Here is a 27,179-nt window from a genome sequence, read left to right on the forward strand (position 1 = left end):
ATTCAGTATAATGTTGACAGGGGACGCGGGTGGCGCTGTGGGTTAAACCACAGAGCCTAGGACTTGCCGATCAGAAGGTCGGCGGTTCAAATCCCCGCGACGGGGTGAGCTCCCGTTGTTCGGTCCCTGCTCCTGCCAACCTAACAGTTCGAAAGCACATCAAAGTGCAAGTAGATAAATAGGTACCGCTCCAGCGGGAAGGTAAACGGTGTTTCTGTGCACTGCTCTGGTTCGCCAGAAGCGGCTTAGTCATGCTGGCCACATGACCCGGAAGTTGTACGCCGGCTCCCTTGGCCAATAAAGCGAGATGAGTGCTGCAACCTCAGAGTCGGTCACAACTGGACCTAATGGTCCTTTACCTTTTTATAACGTTGACAAAATTGAGATTGTGGGGTTCAGCACAGCAAGATGAAATTCAATAAACACAAGAGTTCATTCTGGCTTGGCCAGGTGACAACTTAGGGAAAAAAGGGGACATTTCTATTTGTCCAGGTTAGCCTGGGGCAAAGCTTACTTCTATGAAAGCTTGTAAGGTAGCTCTCTAAATTCTTTACCTTGACTTATGAGATGTTTATGAAATTCTTACTTTGATTTATGCATAGAGCCCCTCCGAATGCTGTGACTCATCAAATCCTAATGAAATAATAATAATTAATAATAATAATCCCACATCAATATGACTGGTTTTACTATTTATGTAGGGTTGCCATACGTATGGGAATTCCTGAACATGTCCTCTTTTGGGTGTCCTACATGCCCACCCAGGAGGAATTTTACATTTTAAAGCAAATGTCTTAGATTTGGGATTTGGGTGGGTGACTCTGGCGCAGGTGACTGGGCTCTGCCATGGGTGGAGGGGCTATCAGACAATTGCCTTAAAAAAGCTCAACAACTTTTTGTGTCTGCATTTTTATCTCTTGAAATATGGCAACCCTAATTTCTGTATTAAGTCTGACTTTTTCAGGGTGGATAACTACATTCTTTTAGGTGAGGTAGGCCTCTATCTTTGCTACTTACAGGTGGAGCAATGTCTATTTATACCCCACCCCCCATATCCTCACTCTTTCATCAACCAAGCCAGGTGGGGTACAAATGATATAAGAATTGTTGTTATTATTATTAGTTGCATGGTGTAAGTTTTCCCCAGTCTCCGATTGGCTTCCAAACAGCTGGAGCCTTTTGATAATATTTATTGGCAGCCACCTGCTAACAGCTGCCTTGCAACACCTGGCTGTGTTCTAACTGGAAGGGAGGAACAGCTGCTGAAGAATCTAGCAGGTGGAAAGGCTGGCTTGTCTTTCTCTTTCCTCCTGACGTCAAAGGACACCCAGTGGATGGGTAAGAAGACCTCTTGCTTTGCTCCACCCCACCCTGCTCCCTTATTTTGAAACTCAAAATGCCAGAAAGATTGAAATTATGTCCATAGTTGTGGTTGTTGTTGGCATCTGTCTGTCTCAAGAGATAATGGAGTTTGCCTCCCTTCCTTCTAGAAACCACCTTTTTGACCATTGGGCCCTCTGTTGGTCTTGTCCATTCAATCCTCCAGAGCCTGTCTTTGCATGCAGCAGAAGTCCCTAACTCTGTGAGGGTTTGAGACCCATCAGCTACCCTTTCTTGGTTTAGCTGGCCAGTCAGAAACTGTTTGCAGGGTGTGGCTGCTGTTGCATGCTGACAGCTTCTAGGAGCTACAGGTAAGAGCTGAGTGAAGGGTGGAGGCCAAAGGTGGCCAAACTTGCACATGTTGGCACATCACTTTCTTTTATTAACTTGCTGAGATAGAAAAACAGGAGCATGAAAGGCTAGGGTAGTGGAGGAATACATATAAGCTTCCTTGCTGATTTGGTTGCACATAATGTTCCTATAAAATCCTGTCCGGTGTTGTTGTTGTTATCATTTATCATTGCAGAATTATTTAATACTGTACAGTAATCTGTAAACTTGCATCCAGTTTATAAAAAAGAATCATTTTAAGAAGAAAAGTCCTGGGAAGTGCTCATTTTACACTGTAGTTATAATACCGAGCCATATATGTGTTTGTGTATGTACAGTATATGTATACTTTACTCACACCTCTGTTATACTGAATATCATTTTTGCTTGCAGTCAGCTGCCTTGGTGGCCTGAGATCAGGCAGGAAAGGCGGAATAGAAACATTTTAGATAATATGTACAAAAGCAAATTATTTGCAATCAATGCACAGGCTGCAGGGTGTGGCCTTCCAGATGTTGGACTCTACTCCCATTGGCCCTGGCCAGCATAGACAATAGTCAGGGATGATGGGAAGTGTAGTACAACAACATTTGGAGGACAACAGCTTTCCCACCCTTGTCTTACTGGAACAGGCACTTTCTGCCACACAATGGAGCACCAGTGTAAAAATGATTAGATGTGGCTGATGTAACAGAGTTTGCAGTTTTCCGGCAATAGAATACAAGTTATTAGGGAATCTGTATACATTGACAACCCTTCTACACTACATTTGTTTTCAGGAACAGATGGAGTTTTCATTCCCATGACTTCATCCGTGTGGTCCTTCCCTTCACGGAAAAGGAGAGCGAGAGCGAGAGAAACAGCTTGGTTGCATCACTCTGCTGGGAACAGAGGGCCAGGGCAATGACATGAGAGCTCAAGAATGAAGCACAGATTTCACACAAGCGTGGAGAGGAGAGTTGATTTCGTTTCTCCTCTCCCCCCTTCCCTTCTTCATGGTAGTTCTACATCTATATCCCGTCAGTAAATTCCCAGCATTTCACTTAAACCTGACCCTAAAAGAACGAGGAGCTGACATCCCAGGCAAAACAGTCCTGTGCATCCATCCTTTAGTTTAGAACACTCACCTAAGAATGGTAGGTAAATGTGGTGAAGTAGACGGAGCGCTGGACTTGGAAGTCCTGGCTGCAAATCCCCACTCAGCCAGAAATCTCACTGGTGACTGAGGTTTTTGAATGTATGGTCCCGTTCAAACATCACAGTAGCTGGGTTTGTACACGGCACAAAGCAGCGGAGGAATGACAAGGGTGCTGGGAGTTGTTTGGAGAACCTTAACAAATTACAGCTCCCAGAATCCTTTGGGGGAAGTCATGCAGCGGCAGTGCATACCATTTCGCTGCTTGAGGCAAAACAGGAAGTGCTGCCCTCTTCTGCACCACCTCGGCCACTCACCTGCCACTGCCAGCATTATCTCCCTGCAAATCTCACAAGACTTCTCACACTCTGTGTGATCTCATGAGATTTGGGCAAGACATCACAGGAAATTGGTGCCAATGCCAGCTCCATTTCTCCGCCAGTGGCAGGTGGGCGGGGCACCTGTGGGGGCACTGTCTCAGGGGCTTCTGCTGCCTGCGGGGGTTGCCTCACCCCACATCATGGGTGGGTCTACCCTGAAGCCATGACTGTTTAAAGTGGTATTGTCATGCTTTGGTGCAAGTATGGCCTAAGCTATACTTAGAGCAGGCCCATTGAAATCAATGGTGCTTAAGTCCATTGTTTCAGTGGGTATTTCTCTTGAGTATGGCTCTTCAGAGGAGATCACTTCATGTTTCCATGAGCACTTGAACCAAAGCAGAAGATTCCTCCATAGACTTTCATCATTCCATTCTCTAGCTTGTGTTTTAGAGATGTCACTATATGTGCATTTATTGAAGGTCTAAATCAATTTGATCTGCTGGCAACTCTTTTGTTATCATTAATAGTTCTAATATATATATGTACCAGACATGGACAAAGAATTGTGATATAACCTCCCTTCTCCTCCACCCCTTTGGCCCCCCTCTGCATAATGAATTAGGGCTTTGTGTCATTCCACGCACATAAACAAATTTGCTTTGGTGATACCTGCAGACAATTGTTCTTTTTTTACTAGGCATTTTGCATTTGTGTTTAACTGAGACACAACCATACAACGTTCTTCTTGTTTAACATTCAGCAGAAATATATTTCCACAACAGCCTTGAAACTCAAAGCTCCTCCAGTTGACCTGTTTATTGAGCATTCAACCAGATTTGCTTGGCCAAACCTTATGTGGAGGTTAATCTGACTTCTGCTCGTCATTGAGCATTCATCCAGATTTGTTTACAGGGAGGTCATTTGGCAATGGAAATTCACCCTTGTTTTCGCATGCAATCGAGTCCTTCCTGCAAAATAGCAACAGTCTGGGGGCGACCCTAAGAATCCTTCCTTCTAAATGCTGTGGGTATCAGAGCATTTTGGTTTTTGTGTGGTATGAAACTCCTCCATTCACTAGGCAGCAAAAAGTTGTTTCTTTAAGTGCTGCGAAAATGTGGTACCTCGCAAAGAGAGTGAAAGAACATGAAGCGTCAGCTGTTGCTTTTGCTGTTTTTATCGTATTTTGCTGTTGCTGTTTTTATTGCTTTTATTTGCTGTTTTGTTTTTGTTGTTGTTTAGCTGTATTGCCTATATTCCCTCTATGGATTTTAAATGTTGGCATATGATGTCTTGGGAATGGAGGCAAGATATGGGATATAAATATAATGATGATATGTGCACCATAAAATAATTTCACATGTACTGCCCCCCCCCCCAAATAGAATTTGAATAGAAGGCCATTGTCAGCATTAGGGAACATAAAGATGTGGCGCCAGATGGGTACAAGTGTGTAGAGGAGGTATAGACCCATCCTCCAGAGTCCTTCAGGTAATGGGCTCCAATAATGAGAGCCAACATGGTGTAGTGGTTAGAGTGTTGGACTAGGACCTGGGAGAGCAGGGTTCAAATCCCTGATCTCTTTAGTCACAGTCTAACCTACCTGCAAGGTTGTTGTGATTAAAAAATGGGGGCGGGGAGGAGAGCCATGTATGCCACCTTGAGCTCCTTGGAGAAAAGGCGGGATATAAATGCACCAGCTAAATAAATGGAAGGACGAATCAAAATAATTAACATTAGAGAGCATAAAAATGGAGGTGGCGCAGGATGGGAACACGTGTAGAACAGGTGGGGAACCTCTGGCTCTCCAGGTGTTGCCGAACTCCAATAATTAATCTGTATCTCCCCCAGCCTCTCCCTGAGCAGACACTTCCTATGGGAGAAATGGAAGAATTCCTGCTTCCTCCTCCCGCCCCCCGGCATTCGAATTACAACGCGAGCTCCGCGAGCCTCCGGTTGTTGTAGTTGGCGATTGCTGCCCGTAGGTGGCCCTCTAAACCCTCGCCTAAAGTGGACAGAGGCGGCAACTTCTGTGAGGCGGGGAATTCAAGCTCTTTAAAGGAAGGGAAAGCAGCGGCGACCTTTAGAGGGGCGAGGGGGACGGAGGGGCAGCAGCCCGAGGCGTCTCGGAGAGGGCACTGGAGGGGGTGTTGCGAAGAGGGCGAGCCAGGTGCCCCCAGGCAGCCAGAGCCGCCAGCCGAAAGAACCGCAGGACTTCGGCAGCCTTGATAGGAGAGTTTTGTCCAACAGAAGACCCAGGAAATTGCCCTGTGTCATTTGGTTGGAGCTTTTCAGTCGAAGGAAAAATAGTTCCCCGAGTCCCTTGACTTAAACCTTTCTAAATTGTAGGGGACCATCCCATGATATTTTTTCTGCCCGTCCAAAAAGAGGCAATTGATAAATCCACTGGAAATTCCTTGGTGAGGTGTGTGGGTACCATAGTATTTACTTTTCTTTTCATCTTTTTCTATTATTATTATTATTATTATTTAATTGAAGAAGCCTGACAGTCTTGATTGGGTCTGCCCTGAAAAAGTAAACAAGCCAGGCATTGCTGGAAAGAGCAGTGGATAATTTCTTCCTGCACTCCATTCTTCCTTTCTGGAATCCCCCCCAGGAATATCGACTGCTGCCCATCTGAAGGTCCGCAGCTTAATCTTTGCCCTGTTCTTCGCGAGGATCTTTTGCCAAGGCCTAAATCCAGGAGTCTGTCTCTATAGAAACTACCAGCGTGCTTGTGTGCCGGAGGATGGCTGGACCCCTCCTTTCCAGCTGTCCACTTCGATTACTAGCCATGGGGCTGCTAGCAATGACTTTTTGTGCCAGCTCTATGGAAACCGAAAAACATGGAAACAGAAGGAGCCAGGAGAAGAAATCCGGATGGAATGACTCTCTCACGGGACAAAAAACAAGCAGCCCTCCCTTGTCATCATCCAATGACCCGGTAAGGACAAATGCTACTCTCAGCTCACTATTTGGGGTGTCTTTAACCCATGCCTTAATTGAAGTAAACTTTCCCCTTTGAATTTAGCCCACAAGGGCTAAAAATGGGGGTAGAGAACGGAGAAAATAAAGTTGTGCCCAAGTAAGAAAGAGTAGGTTTTGCTTTGGAACGTCATGTAGGGGAATATTTGCACAGGCAAGTGTGAATGTATGTCTCCTTCTTTTGCAAATAGTCTACTCCTATGTGATCCTATGTGCAGGTAGTTACTTGGTAATAGTTCCCACCGAGCTCAGTGGAACTAGGTATGCTTAGCCACAATCCATTTTACTTCTGTTTTATGTGTGTTGCCATTTCAATGTGGGTTAAAATACTTCTGTTTTAAAAAGTGGTGGCCCTAGTATGCCCACATGCTTATCTTTCACTGAGTAAAGGAAGAACACTTTGCCCATTTTCCAGCTAGTAGTAACACTTTGAAATACCACTCCTTTCTCTAGATTGTTCAGATGTACAGCTCAAGGGATAGCAACCTATATACTTGAGCAGAAAGGAGAGAGGGTGCTAACACTTTCCTAACTGCCCCCTCGTCCTGCAACATGGAGATGCTCCACTTTGACTGGTCTTAGTCTACAGCAGAGATGGGGAACCTGTGGCCTTTCATCTGTTGCTAGACTACAAGTCCCATCATCCTCTGACCATTGGCTATGCTTACTGAGGAGCTAGAAGTCCAACAACATATGGAGAACTGCAAGTTATCTAGCCATCCTTGCAGGGGTGCCAACTTGAATAATATACTGGGGGGCAGGTAAGCTCCACCCTGCAAAATCAATCACAAGGCCATTTGAACACACACCATTTGAATGGCATGGTACACACACCATTTGAATGGCAATGCCCATCAACTTTGGGGGCCCTGGCCCCTCAAATATTTTATTAGGGGGCCAAAGAGACCTCGGCCCCTAGAAATTGGCTCCTATGCATCCTTGCTTCACAGCAATCGCAGTAGACCAACTATAGAAGATATGTGAATTCTTGGAATTACACTGAATTCTACTAGCAAAGAATGCAGCTGGCCAATCTACTGGCATTACAGGGGGTCAGACTAGATGAGCCTTGGAGTCCCTTCCAACTCTACAATTCTATGATTCAAAGATGTTTTGAAATGGAGCTATTTCCTCTGGTATGAGAGAAAGGCCCAAGACATCTGCACTTGTTAATATGGAAATCATATAGTCAAGCATGACAGCAGTATGCACTTCTTAACATGTTACCCAGACCCTCTCTGGCCATCTCCCAACCATTCCCTTTCCTAGGGAACTGATTAAATCAATTAAGCAGGGGCATTTGCAAAGACCGAGGGCATCTGCCAGCACAAAAACATCTGGCAAAGTATTCTTGCTGCAGAATAATGTAACATTCAGCTTTCTATAGGCACCTTCAGCAGTAAACCGAATCACGGCAAGTAAGGCAGATGATGGAGTGTGTGTATGGGTTTGTGTTGTAGGAGGGAGGGGGAGATCCTGTAGGGTGCCCCTGCCCTGCCTACTTTCAGTGCATAAGGAAATGCGGCTGTAAAAGGTTCCCCTTCTCTGATGTTGGCTGAAGGAAGCACGATTGACACATGGATACAGCAGACCTTATGAAGATGCTGAGCAAAGATAATCCTCAACGTATGTTTTTGGGACAATGTGGGTTGTGTGTGTTCGTGTTCCTGGTTGTCTCTGCCTTTCACATGCCTTTTCTTTTACTTCTCATTACATAAAGGAAACTGCTGCAGGAAAGATTCGCAGGGATGAATCCCGGGCTGCTTGGATGCTGCTTATGAACAACGGGGTGAACAATAAAAAAAGAAGCAAAAATAAAGCCAAAAAGTTCAAGGTAAGCAATATTAAGTGTCCTCATCTTGACTCACTTGTCTTCAAAGTCTGTTCAGATAAGGGATTCTGAGACTCTTTTCATACTCTGTTTTCATGTCTTCTGTGCATTCACTGCGTTTCCAGCACAGCTCTTTAATCAGTGTTCACATGACGTTATCCAAAATGGATACGTACAAAATGCCACTGTTTGATGAGTTGTTTCTCAAACCAGGCTCATGCTGATTGAAATCTTAAGCTGTTCCTAATTCATCTCCAGTCAGGGTGTAAACACCTTTGCATGGGGGGAAACTACAGAAACGAATCTGACACTAATGAAACTGTGCTGATGTGTACAGTTTGTGAGAGGGGGGACTGTGGGTAACCCACCCAAAAGAACCCTGCACTGCACTGTAAGGTGGTAATGTGAACATCTCCTCAGATTGACATTCTGAGCCTTCCGAACTGTTGGAGCCTCCCTAAATTTAACCAAGACAATTTAAAATTCTCCCCCCACCAAAGCAGCAGTTCATGGCTGCATGCACTTTAAGAGACACAGAGAAATTGCTGCACAGAAATGAAAACCTTGTGAAAGAAAGAAAGCTCTAGTAATAGTGTTTCACCAAATCCCACTCATAGGATTTCAGCATGCAAGTTCCTAGAGTATGGTCTGACAAGGGATATGAGGAGTGTGTGGGAACAACATATACACCACCTTTGGTTGCATGAGAGAAGAAAGGCGGAATATAAATGTACAAGGTCTGTTGTGTTGTGTTGTGTTGTGTTGTGTTGTGTTGTGTTGTGTTGTGTTGTGTTGTGCTGGTTAGAGTGTTGGACCAGGACCTGGGAAATGAGGGTTCAAATCCCCAGTTAGTCATTAGGTGACATTGGGTCAGAAACTGTCTTTCTACCTAGCATACCCGACAGAGTTGTTTTGAGGATAAAACAGGAGAACCTACGTGCCGCCTTGAACACTCTGGAGGAAAGGTGGGATTAAAATGCAATAACAGTAAAATAAATAGAAGGTGAATATTTATTTCATGAATGGTTTGGGGAGAGGGAGTCATGTTGATGTTGATATGAGACGTATCTTCCCATGTGAACCTTTGCAAGTGAAAAGGACCTTTCTCTTCCCTCCTAGTACTGGAGCCCCTTTCAGGCAATTAAGTAAAGCATCTTGAAGCAAGAGCACATCAGACAAGCAGAAGCAGCCTTTAGGAGCCCAGAGACTGAGAGTTGATGATAGCTAGGCAGACAATAGGTTTGGTGGTTGATGTGAATAAATATGGATCTAAAATACTGTCCTCTATTTCTTTCGGTTCTAGTTTGGCATTCCAGGACCCCCTGGTCCACCAGGACCCCCTGGAGCCTTAATCACCCAGGAGGAGCTGCTGAGAGAATTCAGATTGCTGCTTAAAGGTATGGAGGTTGTTGCTCTCCAAGCAAACATACCTTGTTTGCCTTAGGCACAGAATAATGAATTGGGCCCTTAATAATAGGTGACATTATTTTATTTGACATTATTGTTGTCTTAATGTACCTGCTGGGTTTTGATGGAGACTTTACTTTTGGAGTTCTACTCTTGAGGACTAAGATATGCTTAAAATATGATATTAGATTCCTGCATTACAGCGGGTAGGACTAGATGACCCTTGTGGTCCCTGCCAACTCTACACTTCTATGATTCTCTGTTGTTGGGGTTATTTGCCCTGGCTTTGGATTTCTTTAAACCACAAACATGATTAAACTTGCAATTAAAACTGTGGCTGTTGGCAAGGTCAAGAATATTAATCCAATAAAAATAATTTATTATTTATACCCCGCCCATCTGGCTGAGTTTCCCCAACCACTCTGGGTGGCTTCCAGTCGAGTGTTAAAAACAATACAGCATTAAATATTATCCAAGATTGCAATATCCAAGTTAAAAAGGTATATTCTAAGAGGAGTGCAATCCATGCCACTTTTCTGCTGTTAGAATTCAGATTCAGTCAGTGTTTTGTGTGTGTGATGGTATGTATCACCAGTATAGATTACCAGCTCCCCTTCTTCTTCCGCCCATGGCAGCCATTATGCAAATTCCAAGTGGACCTTCTAGGATACTGGTTTTCATATACAGGAATTCCTCCAAGAATTCTGCTATTACACAGGCCTCTAAGACACCCCCTTCAGTAACTTCAACCTTGCATCTTCTCCAGCCAAAGCTGGTAGGGAAACTCAGAGGTGAAGCGTGGGGGTGGGTGGGCAGGGGGCCATGGCCCTGGGCATACATGTCTGATAGGGCACAACCAGGCGCCCCCACTACAGGTTCCTGTGGGGAGGCAAGGTAAGCCAAGCCACATCCGCGCTGGGCCTTCGGAGCTGGGGCAGTGGTAGTAGTAGAAGAAGTGGAGTTTGGATTTGATATCCCACTTTATCACTACCCGAAGGAGTCTCAAAGCGGCTAACAATTTTCTTTCCCTTCCTCCCCCACAACACACACTCTGTGAGGTGAGTGGGGCTGAGAGACTTCAGAGAAGTGTGACTGGCCCAAGGTCACCCAGCAGCTGCATGTGGAGGAGCGGGGACACGAGCCCGGTTCCCCAGATTACAAGACTACCGCTCTTAACCACTACACCACACTGGCTCTCCTCCTCCTCATAGTGCCTCCTTCTCCTCATTGCCGGTATCCTGATGATCCCCCAGCCCCTGGGGAGGGAGGGTGTAGCATCTTGTGCTCCCCTTTGCTGTCCAATGACTCATCCCCTGGCCACGATGCTGCCTCAGCTCTTCTGGGGCTCCCTGGGGGCTGTGCCCTGGCCCACTGGTCATGCTGCTTGTGAGTTGCAGTCCACCATCTAGATTGCCCCCCCCCCCGGTTTCTCCACCCTTGCAATCCAAATTGGATTCTGCCATAACATCATCATGCTCAGATTCACCACTAAGCAGAAGTCAATGAAGGGGAGCCGACTGAGGATGTTATGCACTAGACACTAAGGAGCAAATGTGGCCTAGCAGTAGTCACGTTTTCCCTCCCCCACCCATGGGTCTGAGCTACACCAGGATCCTAGCAAAGATTTCCACTCTTAAACTGTGGGATTTGTTACCACAAAGATGTAGTGATAGCCACCCATGGAGGTTGCTTTACAAGGGCCTTAACTTCCATGAATTTGCCTAACAGTTATCACTAGCCATGATAGCTATGTACTACATCTGATGTTGGTGCCAAATGTGTTTGTGAGTACCACTTGTTGAAAATCACATGGGAAGACTGCTGATCCTGCCTGTGAGTTTCCCTTGGGCATTTAGCTGACCACTGTGAGAACGGAATGTTGGACTTGTTGGAGCTCTGGTCTGATCCTACAGACTCTTAAGTCCAGTATTTTTACTGCTCTAGAAACAGGTGAACATACATTCCAATGAGCCAGCTGTCTAAAATAATACGGATTCACCAAGTCTTAGGGTTGGCTTGGGACTGCCAGTGTTAAGATGGCTATAGGCATATTGACTAGTGTGGCCTTGTTGTGTTTGAAAGCAAGTAGGTGCAGGTTTGGACTTACAGAGAACGTGAGTGGGCCCACCTCAGTAACAGGGCTTTGTGTTTTGGCTGTTCAGGTGTAATCAGGGAACGGGAAAGGATCAGTCAGAAAGCCTGTGACAACTGCCAAGAAGACGAAGACGACAGGTCCAGAGAAGATAACTTTCTGGCCCAGATTAGTGGACCACTTCTAGAAAGCAGGGAGCATGGGCGAGTGCAGGCAGCTTTCCACTGTCGGACCCGGAGAAACATTTCAATTGAACGGCGGTCATTGCAAGAGCTTCAGTTCTATTACATAGTGAGTAGCTTGGTGTCATTTCTTCTTGCAAATGTCAGCAAAAGGGAAGGTAGTTTTTGCTTCAGTATCACTAACAAGACAACCAACCCTATAAATCCTGTCTTAACCCCCCCCCCATCTCGTGATTTCTAAGGGTATTAGAGTGTGTTCTGCAACTGATGATCTAAATAACTGAAACCTGGTTTTCCAGAATTTAAGTTGTCCCTGGAAAAAATGTTTAGATACACAATAAAAACTCTGGAAGCTGCCACCATTGATGGAGAAATATCTGTGCACCAGGCTCTGAATTTGTTTGGCCAAGCTAGACATATGTCCCGTTATAAAATATTGCCATATTTTGTTGTTCATCTCATAACTATGCATCCCTCTTAAGTATGTTCACAAGTGATCCACGTTCGGTCCCTTTTCCCTTTTATGAATGTCTGAACCTTGGTTCTTGAAGGGCATTCTTCAGCGCTCTATTTCCATGCACCACAGGGAAAGCTGGAACAATTTTCTCCCCCGCTTCATAATCCTTTTGTTGTTGTTGTGCGTAGCCTAAAAAAGAAGAGATGTTCCACCGTGGCCTAGGGCTAAACCTTAACAATGGACAATACATAGCACCTTTCAGTGGATACTACATCTTCACTGCCACATTGCATATTGGTAAGTGTTTAACTTAAAGCAATACCGTGTTGGGTTCTTCAAGATAGAAATGCTAAGCAACTTGGAGCTGGCAGTTAATTATCCCCACCCCACTCTCTTACCAATGTTTTTAAAGAAAAGTAAAGTGCACATTCTAGAAATAAGAATCTGGAAGTACTATGGAGTTTGACATTATCAACTCCAGTTCTGTAAACATCTTGGGTAATAACGTAGCCCTGAATTCAAGGAGAAATGTAGCAGGGGAGGATTCTGTAAGCATCTTTAGTAATGACTTATCAGTGTAATGTTAGTGTTAGAATTTGCTTATCAGTTTCAAGTGGATGTCTGATTTCAGCTGAGCATTCTCTGAGGCAACCTGAATAGCAACATAAAGGTTGCATATTGAACAGAGCAAAGTTCAGTGAAGCTCTGAACCTTGGGTAGGCCTTTTAGACACTGTCAGATAGCCTCCAGCTGCTGGGGTCAAGGATTCCAGCCCAGCAGCAAGCCTCCTGTCCTCTGGTTTGACTAGTTGCTGCCTTTTGCAGTTCCAGAGGTTCAGCTAAAGAAGAACCAGCCCCGCACCCGCGAACGCCTGCGCTTGCTGATCTGCGTTGAGTCCCTCTGCCGACAGAACATGTGAGTGTGTGGAGTAGAAATAGTATTGTTTAGGAAAGCAGCCAGCTAGAATTTATTTCAGTTCCAATTCATTTCTACTCTGCTACATGCTCCTGCTTTCTCTGTTTTACCATATGAAATTCACATTTAATTTCAACTCTGTTGTAAGCTACCCTGAGTACCCTGGCGTATAGGGCAGCCTATAAATGAGGAAATAGTAACTTCCTTCTTGACCTACCTTCAATGCTGAATATGCAGATTTTCATATATATTCTTACTCTCCAAGCAAACTTATTGGGCTGGTTATGTGCTAAGCAACTAGTAACTGCCTGCAGAGGATCCAAACTATACCTGCAAGCTGACTTCAGAGGGGCTCACTGGATTACAATGAGCCTCTTTGAACTTTGACAGGTGTTAAAGTTGGTCCAGGGTAGGTAGGATGAAGGATCTGGCCGCACTCCTGAACTAGTCCAGATGATACACAGTGAACACTGATGAATGAGGTTTCTGACCCACTCACCCACATCCAAACCTAACTCTTTCCAGTGCACCCACCATTCATCAATTAAAGTGATGAACAGCCTACCCTGTTATTTTCTAGGATTGTTCATGTTGATGAAGTTGTCTTTTGCTTTCAGTTCTCTGGAAACAGTGAGCAGGTTGGACAGAAACAATGAACATTTCACAATTTCAATCCATGGAATTCTATTCCTGCAGGTGAGTAAAAGCCACGAAGGAAAGTTGTAAGATGTTGTCATAACCAGCAGTGCTTAGAGACACAAATCTGGCAAAACACCTGCATTTTGTTCCCTCCTGAATAAAAAATGCAGGCAACAGCTATTAAACGCAGGCTTTCCTATAGCTGTTGAGTAACTGGAGGCCTTTAGCATGAAATTATAAAACAATTTGCTACAAGCAAAGTATGCAACCTCTTTAAAAGGTAGCATAGGCACTAGGTATATCTGAACAATCCTAGGGACGGCACCAATTTTGGCACAGAAATCTGTCTTGCTTTGCTTACCCACCGTTATCTTCTCTGTTCCAGGCTGGCCAGTATGCTTCAGTTTTTGTAGACAATGCAACAGGATCCACCCTCACTGTTCGAAGTGGGTCTGACTTTGGTGCTGTCCTCCTGGGCATTTGATTGGCTCACAGCCAACTATTCTGAAGGTGAAACCTTGCTTTTCATCAGCCCCTCTGCTACATTCCTCTCAAGTGCCTGGAGCTGGTAAGCACCAAAACAAAGCACTATAGCTGTTGATGCAAAGCTAGCAAACCTCCACTGCTGTTTAACTGGTTAAGCATACCAAGGTGAAGAATTGGATTTGAGAAAAATGGCCCAGCATCTAGTAAAACTGATTAAAAGGATGCTGAACAAACTTATAAAAGGAAGCATCAAGTGTTAATGGGGTTGATGCAACTCAGCTAGAAGTTCCTCCTATTCCTGAATGTCTGTTGTTTGATGCTTAAAATTATGCAATCTGTTTGCAGTGGTTCTCAAAAACTAGGTTCTTCATGGAAGCATACATGCTGTTTTGTGCTCAACAGAAAAGTCTTTAGCAAAGGATTATATATTTTTTGGAATATCTTTTAGTATCTCATTGGTTCATAAGTCTTCTAAGTTAAAAGTGCTAACTTTTGTTGATTTTCTGCCTGTCTGGTGACTTCCTCAACCACAAGCAGAATTTGCCTATTGCTTTGTGCTGCATGGTGCCCAATATCCATTGCTAACTTTCAATGAACGGTGGGTAGATTGGCTACCATATTTAGAGCAGGGTTTTAAAAAGAAAGGGAAGAGATGGTAGGCTATTTATTGAGTCCACTGTTAGCCAGAGGCTTTCTATTGCCTTAGGTCAATTAGATTGCACTGTCCATTTAGCATGAAGCCCAATGGACAGAGTGCCCAGCTTTAGTGCCACTTATTTTGAACCTAACTACGTGACGAGGGAAGAGATGGTTATTTCCATTTCTTAGTAACTGTCCTTATTTTCTCTGAGGCTGTGTACACCCTAAAGTACGATATCCAAGAATTGCGATTGCAGCACCACCCTCTTCTACTATTACTGTAACCTTGGGCACGTAGGCAGGCATTAGAACTGCTCCTGTGGATTTTTTTTAAGTGTGTGGGATGAACACATACCCTTATCTATTTTAGCCTGAAAAGTTACTTGTGTAACAGGTTGCCCCAGCTGCTCTATTTTATATAATCAGTCCCTGCAAGTCATCGTGGAAATTTTCATAAGGGAGCACCACCTCTGCTTCAACAAGATTTGTTTCTTCGATAATTTCTTACAAGATCAGTTTAAATAGATCAGTTTAAAATAGGACAGTTTGGAATGCAGAAAGCCATGTTTCAGTCAGTACATAGCGCTGTGGAAAAACTGACTGCATCAAGAAATGTAGCAAGGCAAGAAGGGAGTTCTTGATAGCTGAATCTTTCTACATGCAAGGATTAGTTTTAATATAGAGTAACACTGACAAGTAAGCTGCTCTCCCCTTGCCCTTCATTCCTTTTTCCTCCTGAAGAATAAGGAACAGGGAAAGTTTACTTCCCTCCAAGCCAAAAATATTCTTAAGAGGCAGAGCATACTGAAAAGGATTCCGGGCAGCCAAATATTAAGTTGTTAGGTTTTAGAAAAGGCAAATTCTCAGTAAACTGTATACACCCACCCCTTTCCACTTTGGAAATGCCACACGGCCTGATAAGGCCAAGGTGGTGCCCTGCCCTGCAGCACAATCAGCATTAGCCTTCCCACTGAAGCTTTATTATAAGCAGGTCTATTTATTGCACTATATTAAGAAATATATTTATGCACTTGCTGTTAAATGCATTTTATTTACTTAGAGAAGGAATATACAAAATAACCAAGGCTGTAAGAAAAAAAGTGGTGTTTTTTCATAGACTTGCGATACAGAATAGTGCAGGAGGTTACACGTACCACACACCCTTAGTTTTAGAGCTGTTCTTGCATTCTCAGACATCTGTTTATCTTTCGTTCTGATTGGCTGAGTGTATGTGCATGCACTGACACAAACTGTTGCACCATGGTGTACTTTCTGTAAATTATAATGGATTGGTTTCAAGACAGTTTCTAATTAAAAAATATATGCTTTCCCTTGTATTAATTGGCTTCTTTTGCTAAAGCAACTGCTATGAACTATTTCAGACAACAGATCCACGATCACAGAGGACATCTGGTGACTGAACTCAAACATGCTCACCACTTGATTGAAAACATGAAGTGGCGACTTGCATAGGAGTGTGTGCCAGGGTCAGCTTATTCAAGGGCCAGTGACTCAGTGTAGAAGCCTCAAGTCATGTAGATGCAGTTATAAAGCAGCCTTAAAAACCTCCCAGAGTTCGTGTTTCATCTTTTGCAAACTGCAACCTTTTAAACTCATAATGACATAGCCCTTATTTGCTATGAAAAATATTAGACCCCTCCTCCCAAAAACGTCACATACAAGTCTCAGCATCACAAAAGTGTGGCTTACTTTTCTATCCCCATCTGATCACATAGCAGATGTAGATTCTACTACGAAGAGCCTGGTGTATTCCCATTTACTCAGGAGTGAGTATACTGGTACAAGTGTGCACAACCTTTACTTTCTATTGACAGATGACAACCAAGGTACATACCAGCTTTTCATCTTTTAAAGTTTAGCTTTTGATACCTACCTTTTGCCAACAGCAAGAGTATCCCCTCTAAAGAGGTGCAGCGAGCAATCCAGTGGGTTTTGGTGTGAGATCACACCCCAAAAATTTTCCTGCATGATCCTCTTTTAGCAATTTCCATGCAAAATTTACAGCCGCTTTTTAAAACTCCAGATGGATTATTACAACTGCCTGAAAGGGAAATTCCTGAAAGGCAACTACGAATGCATAGTTAGTTCTCTCAAGCTGTATTGAACTGTTTTGAAATCTGGAGCATCTTTTAACTCATGAAGCTCAATACATCATTTCCTTCCTCTGCGTAACCAACACAAAAGGCATGTATTTTGTGCTTAAGGTGCTGGAATACAAAAAACAAGGTGCCTTGTGCAATTCAAGCACTATGAGCATCAACTGTACATTATTTTATCTAAGAAGTTCACTCGGTGAATTAGACGGCCCCATTCCATCCAATTGTGATTCTATGAAACAATGAACCAACTTGAAGAGTTAGAAAAAAAACCCTTTTATTTACAAATAAGAGCATTCGGGGAGGAAACACAACCGAAACCCTACATACACACTCACAGGCACACTAACTTGTTCCATTAAATCCACTGCATGCTGCTAAGGACCTCACTTGCACCTATTCTCGGCATCACTGCTCAATCCGGACCACCACAACTGTGACGTTATCTGCAGAGCCTCGCTGCACAGCCTTGTTGGCCAGTCTGTTACAGGCTGCTTCATACCGAGCATCAGCAGCTGATTTGGCATCTCTCGTGGGAATCGTTTTGTCCTGTGGGGAAGCAGAATACACAAATGCGGGGTAGTTTCTTTTCACTTCATTTGCTGAGAGCACTTCAATGCCCATGTCTCTCATTCCCAGAGTAACTTCTAATTATTTACAATGTTTGTATATCATTCGTTCACAAAAAAATATCTGGGAAGTATAGGGACTTGTTTCAACACCCACAACCCCTGGTACACTATAAAGTACAAAAATGGGCATAAAGTTAGAAACACTTTTTTTAAAAAGTATTGTAATAAAAGTAAAATCAGCAGCCAAGGATACAGTAGTGCCAAGTATCTATTAAGCACTAAAAATGTGGCTTTAGAACTAGAAAGCTGGGGGGGGGGTGTATAAATGTCTTCAGCTGGCTCTGAAAAGGCCACAACATAGACGTCAATGGAGTTTTTCTGGGGGAAGGCATTCCACGGCTGGGAAGTCACCAGTGAAGGGGCTCTTTCCTTCACAGCAAACAACCTCATCTCATTTAAACAGAAACACTCAAAAAAGGGCCCATATTCAGTCTTGCAATTAGCTACCTGCACTGTCATCTGAAAGGAATGAAAGCCCCCCCTGCCACCTGCTGCTATGGGGACAGAGGGACCATCTCTCTTCTGCCCCCTTCCCACCTGAAACAGCAACTAAAGTTTACATGGTCCCTACTTGGTTGAATCAGGGCACACAACCCATCAAGTAGATGTCTTACATGCCAGCCAAAGAACAAGAGTGAGTTCCTCTTCCATATTCCTTTCCTAACAAGCAGCCCTGTCTCTTCTCACTCAAGCCTATCTTCCCCTTACCTCCAAACAAGACATAATGAAGTTCACAGCTTCATCTGGTGAGAAGACTTTGAAGAGACCATCACAAGCCAAGAGGATAAACCTGGAAGAGCAATAAGTGATAAGTTTTATGGGGGGTGGGGGGATTAGGACCTAGAAACAAAACAGAACACAAGGAGTGATTTAACGGTTTATTCTAAAGACAGCCCACTTGTATTCTCTGCATTTGTGTACTTGTGTCAGGTTTTACCTGTCGTTGTGTGTAAGCTGGCAGCGCTTGACATCTGGCACAGAGATGACCCCAAAGCGCTTGTACTGCCCATCCCCAATGGAGCGAGAGACTTCCAGGACACCCAAGACACGTCCTTCCCTACAAAAGTGGGGAGAGAGAGCCTGTTTCAGCATGCCACTGGGTTTAATCCCCAAAGTTGTCAGGATAGAACAGGGATGGGGAACCTGTGGCGCTGCAGGTGTTGTCCCACACAGCATTGCCAACGTTCAGAGAAGATGGGAGAGATATTCCAACAGCACCTGGAGGGCCAAGGGTTCCCCACTTCTGAGCTAGAAGTATTTGGGACCAAGGTGAGTCCAGTTTACTACAGACTCTAGCTAGATGCTTCACAAGTAGTCTACACAATTCCTTTTGCAACTTTACCATATAATTATAGAACTCAAGAGAAAGCAATATGTTTTGATCCCAAATTGGCACTTGAATGTTAATTTGTTAATATGATCTGAACACCTGCCCTAGTTATGCATTCACTTAAAATTTGGTTGAACTTGTTCAGTATGGCAAATTCCCATGTGCCCTTGCAGGACTTTTTCTGAGAAATTTAGTCTACAGCTAACAGTTAATAAGAATTTTCCATGGTTCAAATGAGCATTTACATTGGGCAGCCGGAGGGGGCGGTTGCAGCTAAAAACCCCAAATGTTGCTGAAGGGCTATTGGAGGAAGAGAAGAGAAACCTGTTACCTGACATTCCCTCCAGCCTTTTGGATCCTCATCCGCTCGTCGTATTGAGTTGGGTTATGTTCTTTACTGAGACTTAAGGCTGTATATTTCTGACTTTCTTCATTGTAGCGACACAGAAGCGCCTGCACTGACAGAAGAACCCTCATGAGCAAGTAGCAAGGATTGCAAGTCTCTGCTTGGGGCAATATAGGATAACTTTCCAATAAGCAAACCCTTAAACAATTTCTAAGTAAAGGTAAAGGGACCCCTGACCATTAGGTCCAGTCGTGACAGACTCTGGGGTTGCGGCACTCATCTCGCTTTATTGGCCGAGGGAGCCGGCGTACAGCTTCCAGGTCATGTGGCCAGCATGACTAAGCCGCTTCTGGCGAACCAGAGCAGCGCACGGAAATGCAGTTTACCTTCCTGCCGGAGCAGTACCTATTTATCTACTTGCACTTTGTCGTGCTTTTGAACTGCTAGGTTGGCAGGAGCAGGGACCGAGCAACGGGAGCTCACCCCGTCGCGGGGATTCGAACTGCTGACCTTCTGATTGGCAAGTCCTAGGCTCTGTGGTTTAACCCACAGTGCCACCCACGTCCCAATTTCTAAGTAGTGTCACTCTATTGCATGCCTCCAGCCACACATATAATAATAATAATAATAATAATAATAATAATAATAAATTTTTATTTATACCCCACCCTTCCTGGTTCAGAAAACGGGGCTCAGGGTGGCTAACAACAAATTTTAAACACAAAATGGCCAGAGCCTGAAATTGGCTTGAGCTGAGAACATCTTAAAAATTGATGGAAGACACCACCACTGAGTCTGTAACGCCATCTAGAGTTCATCAAGAAAATCCAACGGATCACAGAGCTGCTCCAAACCACATTTCCTCCCAACAATAAATTTGGTGGACATATTGCAAGGCAATGACAGTGCTAAGGTACAGCTGCTATAGCATCTTTTGGTGGAACTGAAAAGATTAGCCTCACTCAGTAACAAGAAAAATGTATTAAAACTGGACCCACAACTTCTAGCGCTGCTTACCCTGCTGTCTCCAAGGTTGGCAATATACAAAGTATTATCAATCACCAGCACACAGGTTGCTGTGGAGCCATCCTTCCAGGCAGGTTTCCTGGAAGTACAAGAAAGTGGAAACAAAAGTGAGTTCAAGCAAGTTCCAAATTGTTCCAAGAGTCATGCTGCACAATTATGGAGACTGATAGCCCAATGCAAAAAAGAGGGGGAATTAATGGACCACTCACAAGTTTAAGAACACACCTGTGCTATAGCCCCCCCTTGCATTTTGAAATGGTTGAGTTCACATGGAGGAGTGTACAATTGAGTATGTATACACCCACCCACAAAGACTCCTGCAATGGAAAAATAGTTATCAAATTATTACTATTTATTGCATTTATAGCCCACTTTTTTTTGCCAATGTGCTCAAGGTGGCATAAATGGTTCTCACTGCCTCAATCCTGTGAGGTAGGTTTGGCTGAGAGACAGTGACTGGCCTTAGGTGAGTGGAAGTGTGTGAGGATCTGAACCCAGGTCCTAGTCTGACACTTTAACCACTATACCACACTGGCTCTGCAAAAAAGGCAGGGGGGGGTTATGAAGGTGGCTTTGTTTTAACGCTACTTGGCAACTTTCTTTCTCATCTGTAGGGAACATCTGACAAGGGGAAACATGCAAACGTCTTTTCTGAAGTGATACAGTCCCAAATACGCTTAATACAATGCCTATATCAGGCATAGGCAAACTCGGCCCTCCAGATGTTTTTGGCCTAGAACTCCCATGAGCCCTAGCTAACAGGACCAGTGGTCAGGGATGATGGGAATTGTAGTCCCAAAACATCTGGAGGGCCGAGTTTGCCTATGCCTGGCCTATATGCTTGGAAAGTTTACACTTACTGGCTGGAAGCCTGCTTGAGAAACTCCTCATCTGTGTATTTGAAGGTGTCCAGAAGGCATCTTCTTATTGTTTTCTCAACACTGGGCACATCTCCTGTTATGAACACGAAAGAAGTGATTAGCTACTTCCCTCAAAACATATTCTGTGCTAGACAAATCAAAATTCCTGCTCAGGATTACCTGAAATGTTGCTTACAGAACGTATTATGACTAAAATACTTATTTCCAGTGTCTGCTAACAACATTCCTGTTTGGCCAAGCCTAACCAGATGCTTAGAAATGCTGGTGTGAACTTTAATCTGTTTTAGTATTTTAACTTATTGTATGTTTTAAGATATTGATTCCCCCCCCCCCGATTTTGTGGTTTTATCCTTTTGTAAACTACTCTGATGGTTGTTATTGGTTTTTTCTTTACAATCAAGTGGTGTATAAATTTTATGAAATAAATGAAAATCTGCAATTCAGATTAACCGTTCAGGAAGGGCATTTTGCAACTGGGGTATCCCTGCAAGGAAGGCTGTCTCCCTAGAGGCCACCCACCACCCTTCACTTGGCACAGGACAGGACTGCAGAATAGGACTTCTGAAGGCAATGTCATAGTTTGGTTAAATATATATTAGAGAAGGCACTCCTTCAGATAGCCTGGCTCCAATTTGTTTAGAGCTTAAGCAGGACCCCAGGACTATGGTGTGAAGGGACACTGTGTTGAAGCTCAGCAGGCCTGGGTCTGTCCAATGCCTGAGTGAGAGGCCACCCTGCAGTCACATGTGTGCCAGCTTGGCTTTCAAGGTGGAATAAAGGCAGGATACAATTTTAAGGAAAACAAATAATTGAAACCAGGAGTTTTAATTGGGTTCAGAAACAGACTGGGTGCCAGTGCAGCTTATAAAATTACTGGGCACTGTGCACCCAAACAAGCACATAGTTAGTTTCTTCTGAGCAAGCCTCACTAATGTGCAGCAGCAGCAGCAGCAGCAGCAGCTACACTGCTTTAAAACTAGCGCTCAGGAAGCAGGAAACCCCAGAGAATGATACTGCACACACGCTGCACTCCCCAACCCCCAATTTTACCTTTAGGGAATTTTCTGATCAGGTTTTGATGCAGGTTCTGTGCTGCATACTTTGAAGCTCGAACTCCTCCGTGGCCATCAAAGACAGCAAAGTATGAGACACGGGTACTGTAAAGGAAGACAAGATTGACCCCACTCTCTGGAAGTGGCCAAGAAACTGACAATGTGCTGAACTTGCATCACTAGCGGATCTGCAAAAAGCACAACCTTCCCTCATCCATGTACCACAAGGATAGGCAATCTTGTGTTTAACAGACGCTGTTCGACTCCCAACATCAGCCCCAGCCAGCATGGCCAATGGTCAGGGATTACCGGAGTTGAAGTCCATGAACATGTGGAGAGCAACAGGGTCTTCATTCCTGACATGGATTGCCTACGTACAGGTTTCACATTTCTCTTTAAATTATGAATTTGTCAATGTGTGAAGCAGCCCCCAGTATCAACAAGGACCCAGATCCTAGGTTTTCCAATGCCACTGGTAGAATCTTAACAGTTACACAATTTGAGATCTTGCCTCTTTAGAAGAATACAGAATAAAAAGGATGGAAAGCATATATCTGACGTGCTCTTTTAGGATAACTTGGGCCCAATTTTCTGCTGTATCTCCCAGAATTACACCTGCAAGGAAAGGTGCATTGAGGTGTGAATGTGTGTGTTCAATAGGAACAGAAGAATCGCACCGAGTCATACCAACTGCCCATTTAGTCTAGCATTCTGTGCCCACAATGGCTAACCAAATGTTTTCTAGGAGCCCAGAAACAAGGCCTAAGTGCAACAGCACTCTTATGCCAGTGTGACACTCAAAGGCATGCCATCTCCAACACCAGAGCTAATTTATTATATAGATATTATGTCTAATAACCATTGCTAGCATAACACATTTCAAAAAGGAAAACACTATTTCCAGACACCAAATCAACTGGAAAGCAACTTTAAAATTATTGTCCACATATGGCAAAACAGGCTATCCACAGCACAAAGTAGGACTAGGACAGACACACACACACACACACACACAAGTCAATATGCTCATATGTAAATATAATACTCACATCTGAGAGGGGAGGGGGCTGCACTCTTCTGTGATATCATTCAGAATGACATGGGCATCCTGCATCTCTTCTCGCTCTCCTTTCCTCTCTGCCACGTAGCCCTTCAGACCAAGGATACCTGCAGAATCTAAAAAGAAAGCAAAAGATACACACAGGATTCAATCCTTGAGCTCCCTTTTGCACAACATCCCATTAAGTGGCCATTTTGCTTAAGACAGTATCATTCTGAAAACCTCTTGGTAACAAACTACATGTAAAGCTTTAACTAGACTACTGGACAGCAACATTATAGAATAGAACACACCAGTTAAGAGTACACTAGCAATGCCAATAAAACAAAAGACTGAAAGCCCCATTCAAGGCAATGTAGGAGCATTCCCAAGTTGTATTCACATTCATAAAGAATCTGCTGGCAGAATACATTCTAATACGAAAAAGCTGTTCAACTGGGGTTAGAACCCTCTGAATATTCTTAATTTTTAAACCTTGTGGCATTACTGTGTTAGCCACAGCACTAGATTGAACAGCTACAGCTTGATCAGGTGCACCAGAGAATACGTCAACATGGTACACTTCTGGGATTTCTACAAATGCAGTTGATGTGAACAGAAGCAGATGTGACTCACGTCATGCCACTGTTGCCACATTACAATTCAGTTGGGAGATCGAAAGATGTTTTTGCTTCTACACTCTGGGTTAGCTTGGATAATCTAAGAAGCCTCCTACCCGAGGCAGACGAGGAAATAGATGGAGGCTGTATGGCATGGCAGCAGTTAGGCCATGTTGCAAAGAGCACCAAGAAAAAAAGCTTTCGTGGCAGTGGATAAAGAGACACGGACACAGGCCTGTCTTCAGATCCTCGTTCATCTTATTAGGCAATTCTTGTTTTGAATTGTGCACAGCACCTTGTTATTGTGAGCCACATTGAGGACTCAGCTGCCTGAAAAGCAACCCAGAATTGTCATGAAAAAGCTACCACCAGCAGCCTCTCTCACAAAGTTGTTCTGAGGAGAAGAGGGGGTAACAGACACATACATTGTCCTTCACTCCTTGGAGGAAACATGGCTTACCGATATAATACAGACAGAACAGTGTCTGCAAGGAAACAAGAATACCCTTAAAAGCAGGAAACTGCAGAGGTGAGACATTTGCTCATGAGCATCTTATATTCCTCCCCTGCTCATTCCTAAAAATGATCACAACAGGAAACAATCTCACTTTTGCCCTAATTTAAGGCAGCGGTAGAATAGAAAATATGTGGCTTCAGAGTTTCTGAAAACCTTTACAAACTTTCTTTTCCACAAGTTCTTCACTCCCATTCTTCTCTCCCTCTGTGGATTTCCTCTTCTCTCCCTTCCCATGGCTCACGGGAAGAGAAACTTGCTCTGCAGGATGTGAGGCTGAGGAACAAAATGTTGGTCAGTTATTTTATTTATCCAAGTCATTTACTCAAGTGATACTGTGACAGAGTACACAGTCCCTGACTGGCTGGGATTATGCAGCCAGATGAGATGAGCCAAATTATGCTGTAATTATGCTGTAACACTGGCTACACCACCCTTGATTTCTCCTTTATATAATCCTAGCTAGAGGAAGCTCTAGTATCAAAAGCAATAAAAGATGGTACGAAAACAGTTGCCAGCTGGGAAGTGAACAACAAGAGCTGAAGAGACAAAGAGGGTGTGGTGTGGAGGGAACAATCCACCTCCTTCAAACCACTACTTTTGAGCCTGAAAATGTTCACCTGTGACCATTTGATGAAGCCCTTCAGTTAACCAACTTCTGAAGCACTCAAGCATGTTTCATTCTCAGGTGTGATCCTATTACAGCAGTGCAATCAACAGCAAAACAGAAATCTTGAGACTACTGCTCACCTGAGTTTCCGCTGCTGGCAGGTGGGAGGTCGTCAAAAAGCAAAGAGCCTCCAGTTCCTAAAACACAAGGAAACATGTGTCCAGAATCCAGGTCCCAGAACAAACAGATTTCTCAGTTTCATAAAGAACACACAATCTATAAAACAGCACTGCCTAGCTAAAATGTCTGTTCTACAGCAACCAGCCTTTGTATTATCAGCAATGTCTCTGTAATCACTCTACCAGTAAACCTGAGTGCGATGTAGAAATGCTGCTTGTGTAGCAAGCTGAAGAACAAAAGTAAACTTAGGCATGTAGCTACACATTACAAATGCAGGCTTGGATGGCCAAGGCCCTGTGATACAGGAATGGCGCCCATGCTAAACAGAGACAGGATTCAGACAAGGGGTAAATCAGCACAGCATCTTCCCAATCCTACAGGCACCTTGAGTCAGAGAACTCCCCCAGCCAGAAGCAGCAACTATATCCATCATTATTCACTTTTAAGTGCCAGTCAAAAATGTTCCTGTTTACTCAGGCATTTGGTTCTTAGTTGGGACCATATATGATGATACCCTACCCACATTTTGGGAAACTTTTAGCCTCCAGGCATTACTGAACTAAAATGCCCACCATCTGTCTGGGGCTCACAGAAAATGTAGTTCAGCAACATCTGGAGGATCAAAGGCCCTGCCCTAGTGTGTTGTGGTGTTCAAGCTTTTAGTGAGCCAGGGTAGGATTTGTTTTTTTCTATAATATTGCAGGATGAGCACTTTTGAGTAAATAGCTGTTTATTCTTTTTTATGTTTTACCCTATGTATTTGTGTGTTTTTTTTACAACTGAAAGTCACTTGGAGACATTTTACATAGCAAGTAATGAATGCACATTAATAAATAATAAACACAACTTCTTGCCCAGGAGTAAAGGCCCACTTTGTGATGGAGTTTCGACGTACATGTAGTAAGTTGGGGCTGGGACAAAGAGTACATATGGCTTAATGAACTGCCATGAAGAAAAACGTTAATCAAGGAGCAATGGTGTCCTGCTTTTCTCAAAGCAAGTTACATACATGAAGAGGATTAAGAGTGCCTGTTAGTCTTCCCCTGAGCATAAGGAGGGCACATCACTACATAAGGGCCTAGCGAACAAAACAAAAGGAGAAAAAGGAGATGACCATGCTAGTCAGCAAAAGACATGATGTATACAAGAATCATACCAAAGTCAGTGCTGCTGACTGACGGAAGTTCATCAAAAAGCAAAATTCCTTTCTGCCCTTCTTTCCCTGAAAAAAAGAGCAACAACAACAGACATCAATTAGAGAACATGTGACTACAAGGGACAGATTGACTTCTTTCTTTTTTAAAAAATAATCATTCAAAGTGTAAATCTCCTGGGGGCAGAATCAGTTGCTCCTCCTCCCTTCCTAGCAGCTAACAGCCAAAACAATACAGTACTGGAAAGTCACGGAAGCAGCAGCAGCAGCAATTACAGTACCTCGGAAGCCGTTACCCATGCGTGTGTATGTGTGAGTGCGCGCTAGGGCTTTCACCCAAGGAAAGGACGCGCGCGCGCGCATCCCGGTGTCAATACGCGACGCGTGCATCCGTGTACGAGTTCACACGCGCATGCGTGCTGCACCGTGCTTAGCAAAGCGGGGCTAATCCTGGGCATGAAAAAAACAACACAGCCCGTGCCTGCACCCACCTGGGGCCTTGGCCGCTCTTCGAAGGGACCATGGCTGCGCAGGTGGCCCCGAGTGCAGGCGGCGCCTTCCCTTCCCCGCCAAGAAATGAGGCGAATTCAAGGCTCCGGGAAGGGAAGGAGGGCGGGCGGCTAAGGTCCAGCCCGGCTCCTGCGGCTCCCGGGGGCTGAGGCCGACAGCCGAAGGCTCCTTTCCCCCCAAGCGGACGGCGGAGTCCAGGCCCCGAAGGGCGCCCGGGGCGCTTACCTGCCGCCGCCTCCACAGCTGCCGAAGGGGCCGCCTCGGGAAGGTCCCCGAACAGATCCATCCAGCCTCGCACTCGGCGGCGGCCGGCCCGAGCCGCGGCGACCTCCTCTTCCTCCTCCTCCACTCGCAAAGGCCCACCTGGATGCCAA

General features: G+C 44.4%; 2 protein-coding genes across 2 annotated transcripts; one reads left to right on the forward strand and one right to left on the reverse strand.

The window, feature by feature from the left end:
* The first annotated feature begins 4,844 nt into the window (after nt 1-4,844).
* On the forward strand, nt 4,845-16,132 carry ERFE (erythroferrone). The gene is made up of 8 exons (XM_053389698.1): nt 4,845-6,106; nt 7,868-7,981; nt 9,282-9,375; nt 11,548-11,768; nt 12,305-12,413; nt 12,941-13,031; nt 13,649-13,727; nt 14,056-16,132. Exons 1-8 carry the CDS (start codon nt 5,912-5,914, stop codon nt 14,152-14,154), a joined length of 1,002 nt encoding a protein of 333 aa, XP_053245673.1. The 5' UTR covers nt 4,845-5,911; the 3' UTR covers nt 14,155-16,132.
* A 275-nt stretch (nt 16,133-16,407) lies between these two features.
* Nucleotides 16,408-27,179, reverse strand: ILKAP (ILK associated serine/threonine phosphatase). The gene is made up of 12 exons (XM_053389697.1): nt 27,031-27,179; nt 26,299-26,364; nt 25,103-25,159; nt 24,509-24,628; nt 23,229-23,355; nt 22,178-22,284; nt 21,107-21,200; nt 20,238-20,325; nt 19,206-19,327; nt 18,482-18,601; nt 18,253-18,334; nt 16,408-17,461 (listed from the first exon to the last, which is right to left on the reverse strand). The coding sequence occupies exons 1-12, from the start codon at nt 27,089-27,091 to the stop codon at nt 17,321-17,323; spliced, it is 1,185 nt and encodes a 394-aa protein (XP_053245672.1). The 5' UTR covers nt 27,092-27,179; the 3' UTR covers nt 16,408-17,320.

Source organism: Podarcis raffonei, chromosome 5, assembly GCF_027172205.1.
Source record: "Podarcis raffonei isolate rPodRaf1 chromosome 5, rPodRaf1.pri, whole genome shotgun sequence".
NCBI classification, from domain to species: Eukaryota; Metazoa; Chordata; class Lepidosauria; order Squamata; family Lacertidae; genus Podarcis; species Podarcis raffonei.

Excerpts from the sequence above, each read along its gene's own strand:
- ILKAP (XM_053389697.1), bottom strand. The coding sequence starts at position 27,091 with ATGGATCTGTTCGGGGACCTTCCCGAGGCGGCCCCTTCGGCAGCTGTG. Across the intron at positions 26,365-27,030 it reads AGCTGTGGAGGCGGCGGCAG|GGAAAGAAGGGCAGAAAGGA; the intron begins GTAAGCGCCCCG and ends TCTTTTTTTCAG. Across the intron at positions 22,285-23,228 it reads AGCCCCCTCCCCTCTCAGAT|TACCCGTGTCTCATACTTTG; the intron begins GTGAGTATTATA and ends CTTCCTTTACAG.
- ERFE (XM_053389698.1), top strand. The coding sequence starts at position 5,912 with ATGGCTGGACCCCTCCTTTCCAGCTGTCCACTTCGATTACTAGCCATG. Across the intron at positions 13,032-13,648 it reads TCCCTCTGCCGACAGAACAT|TTCTCTGGAAACAGTGAGCA; the intron begins GTGAGTGTGTGG and ends TTTTGCTTTCAG. Across the intron at positions 13,728-14,055 it reads ATGGAATTCTATTCCTGCAG|GCTGGCCAGTATGCTTCAGT; the intron begins GTGAGTAAAAGC and ends TCTCTGTTCCAG.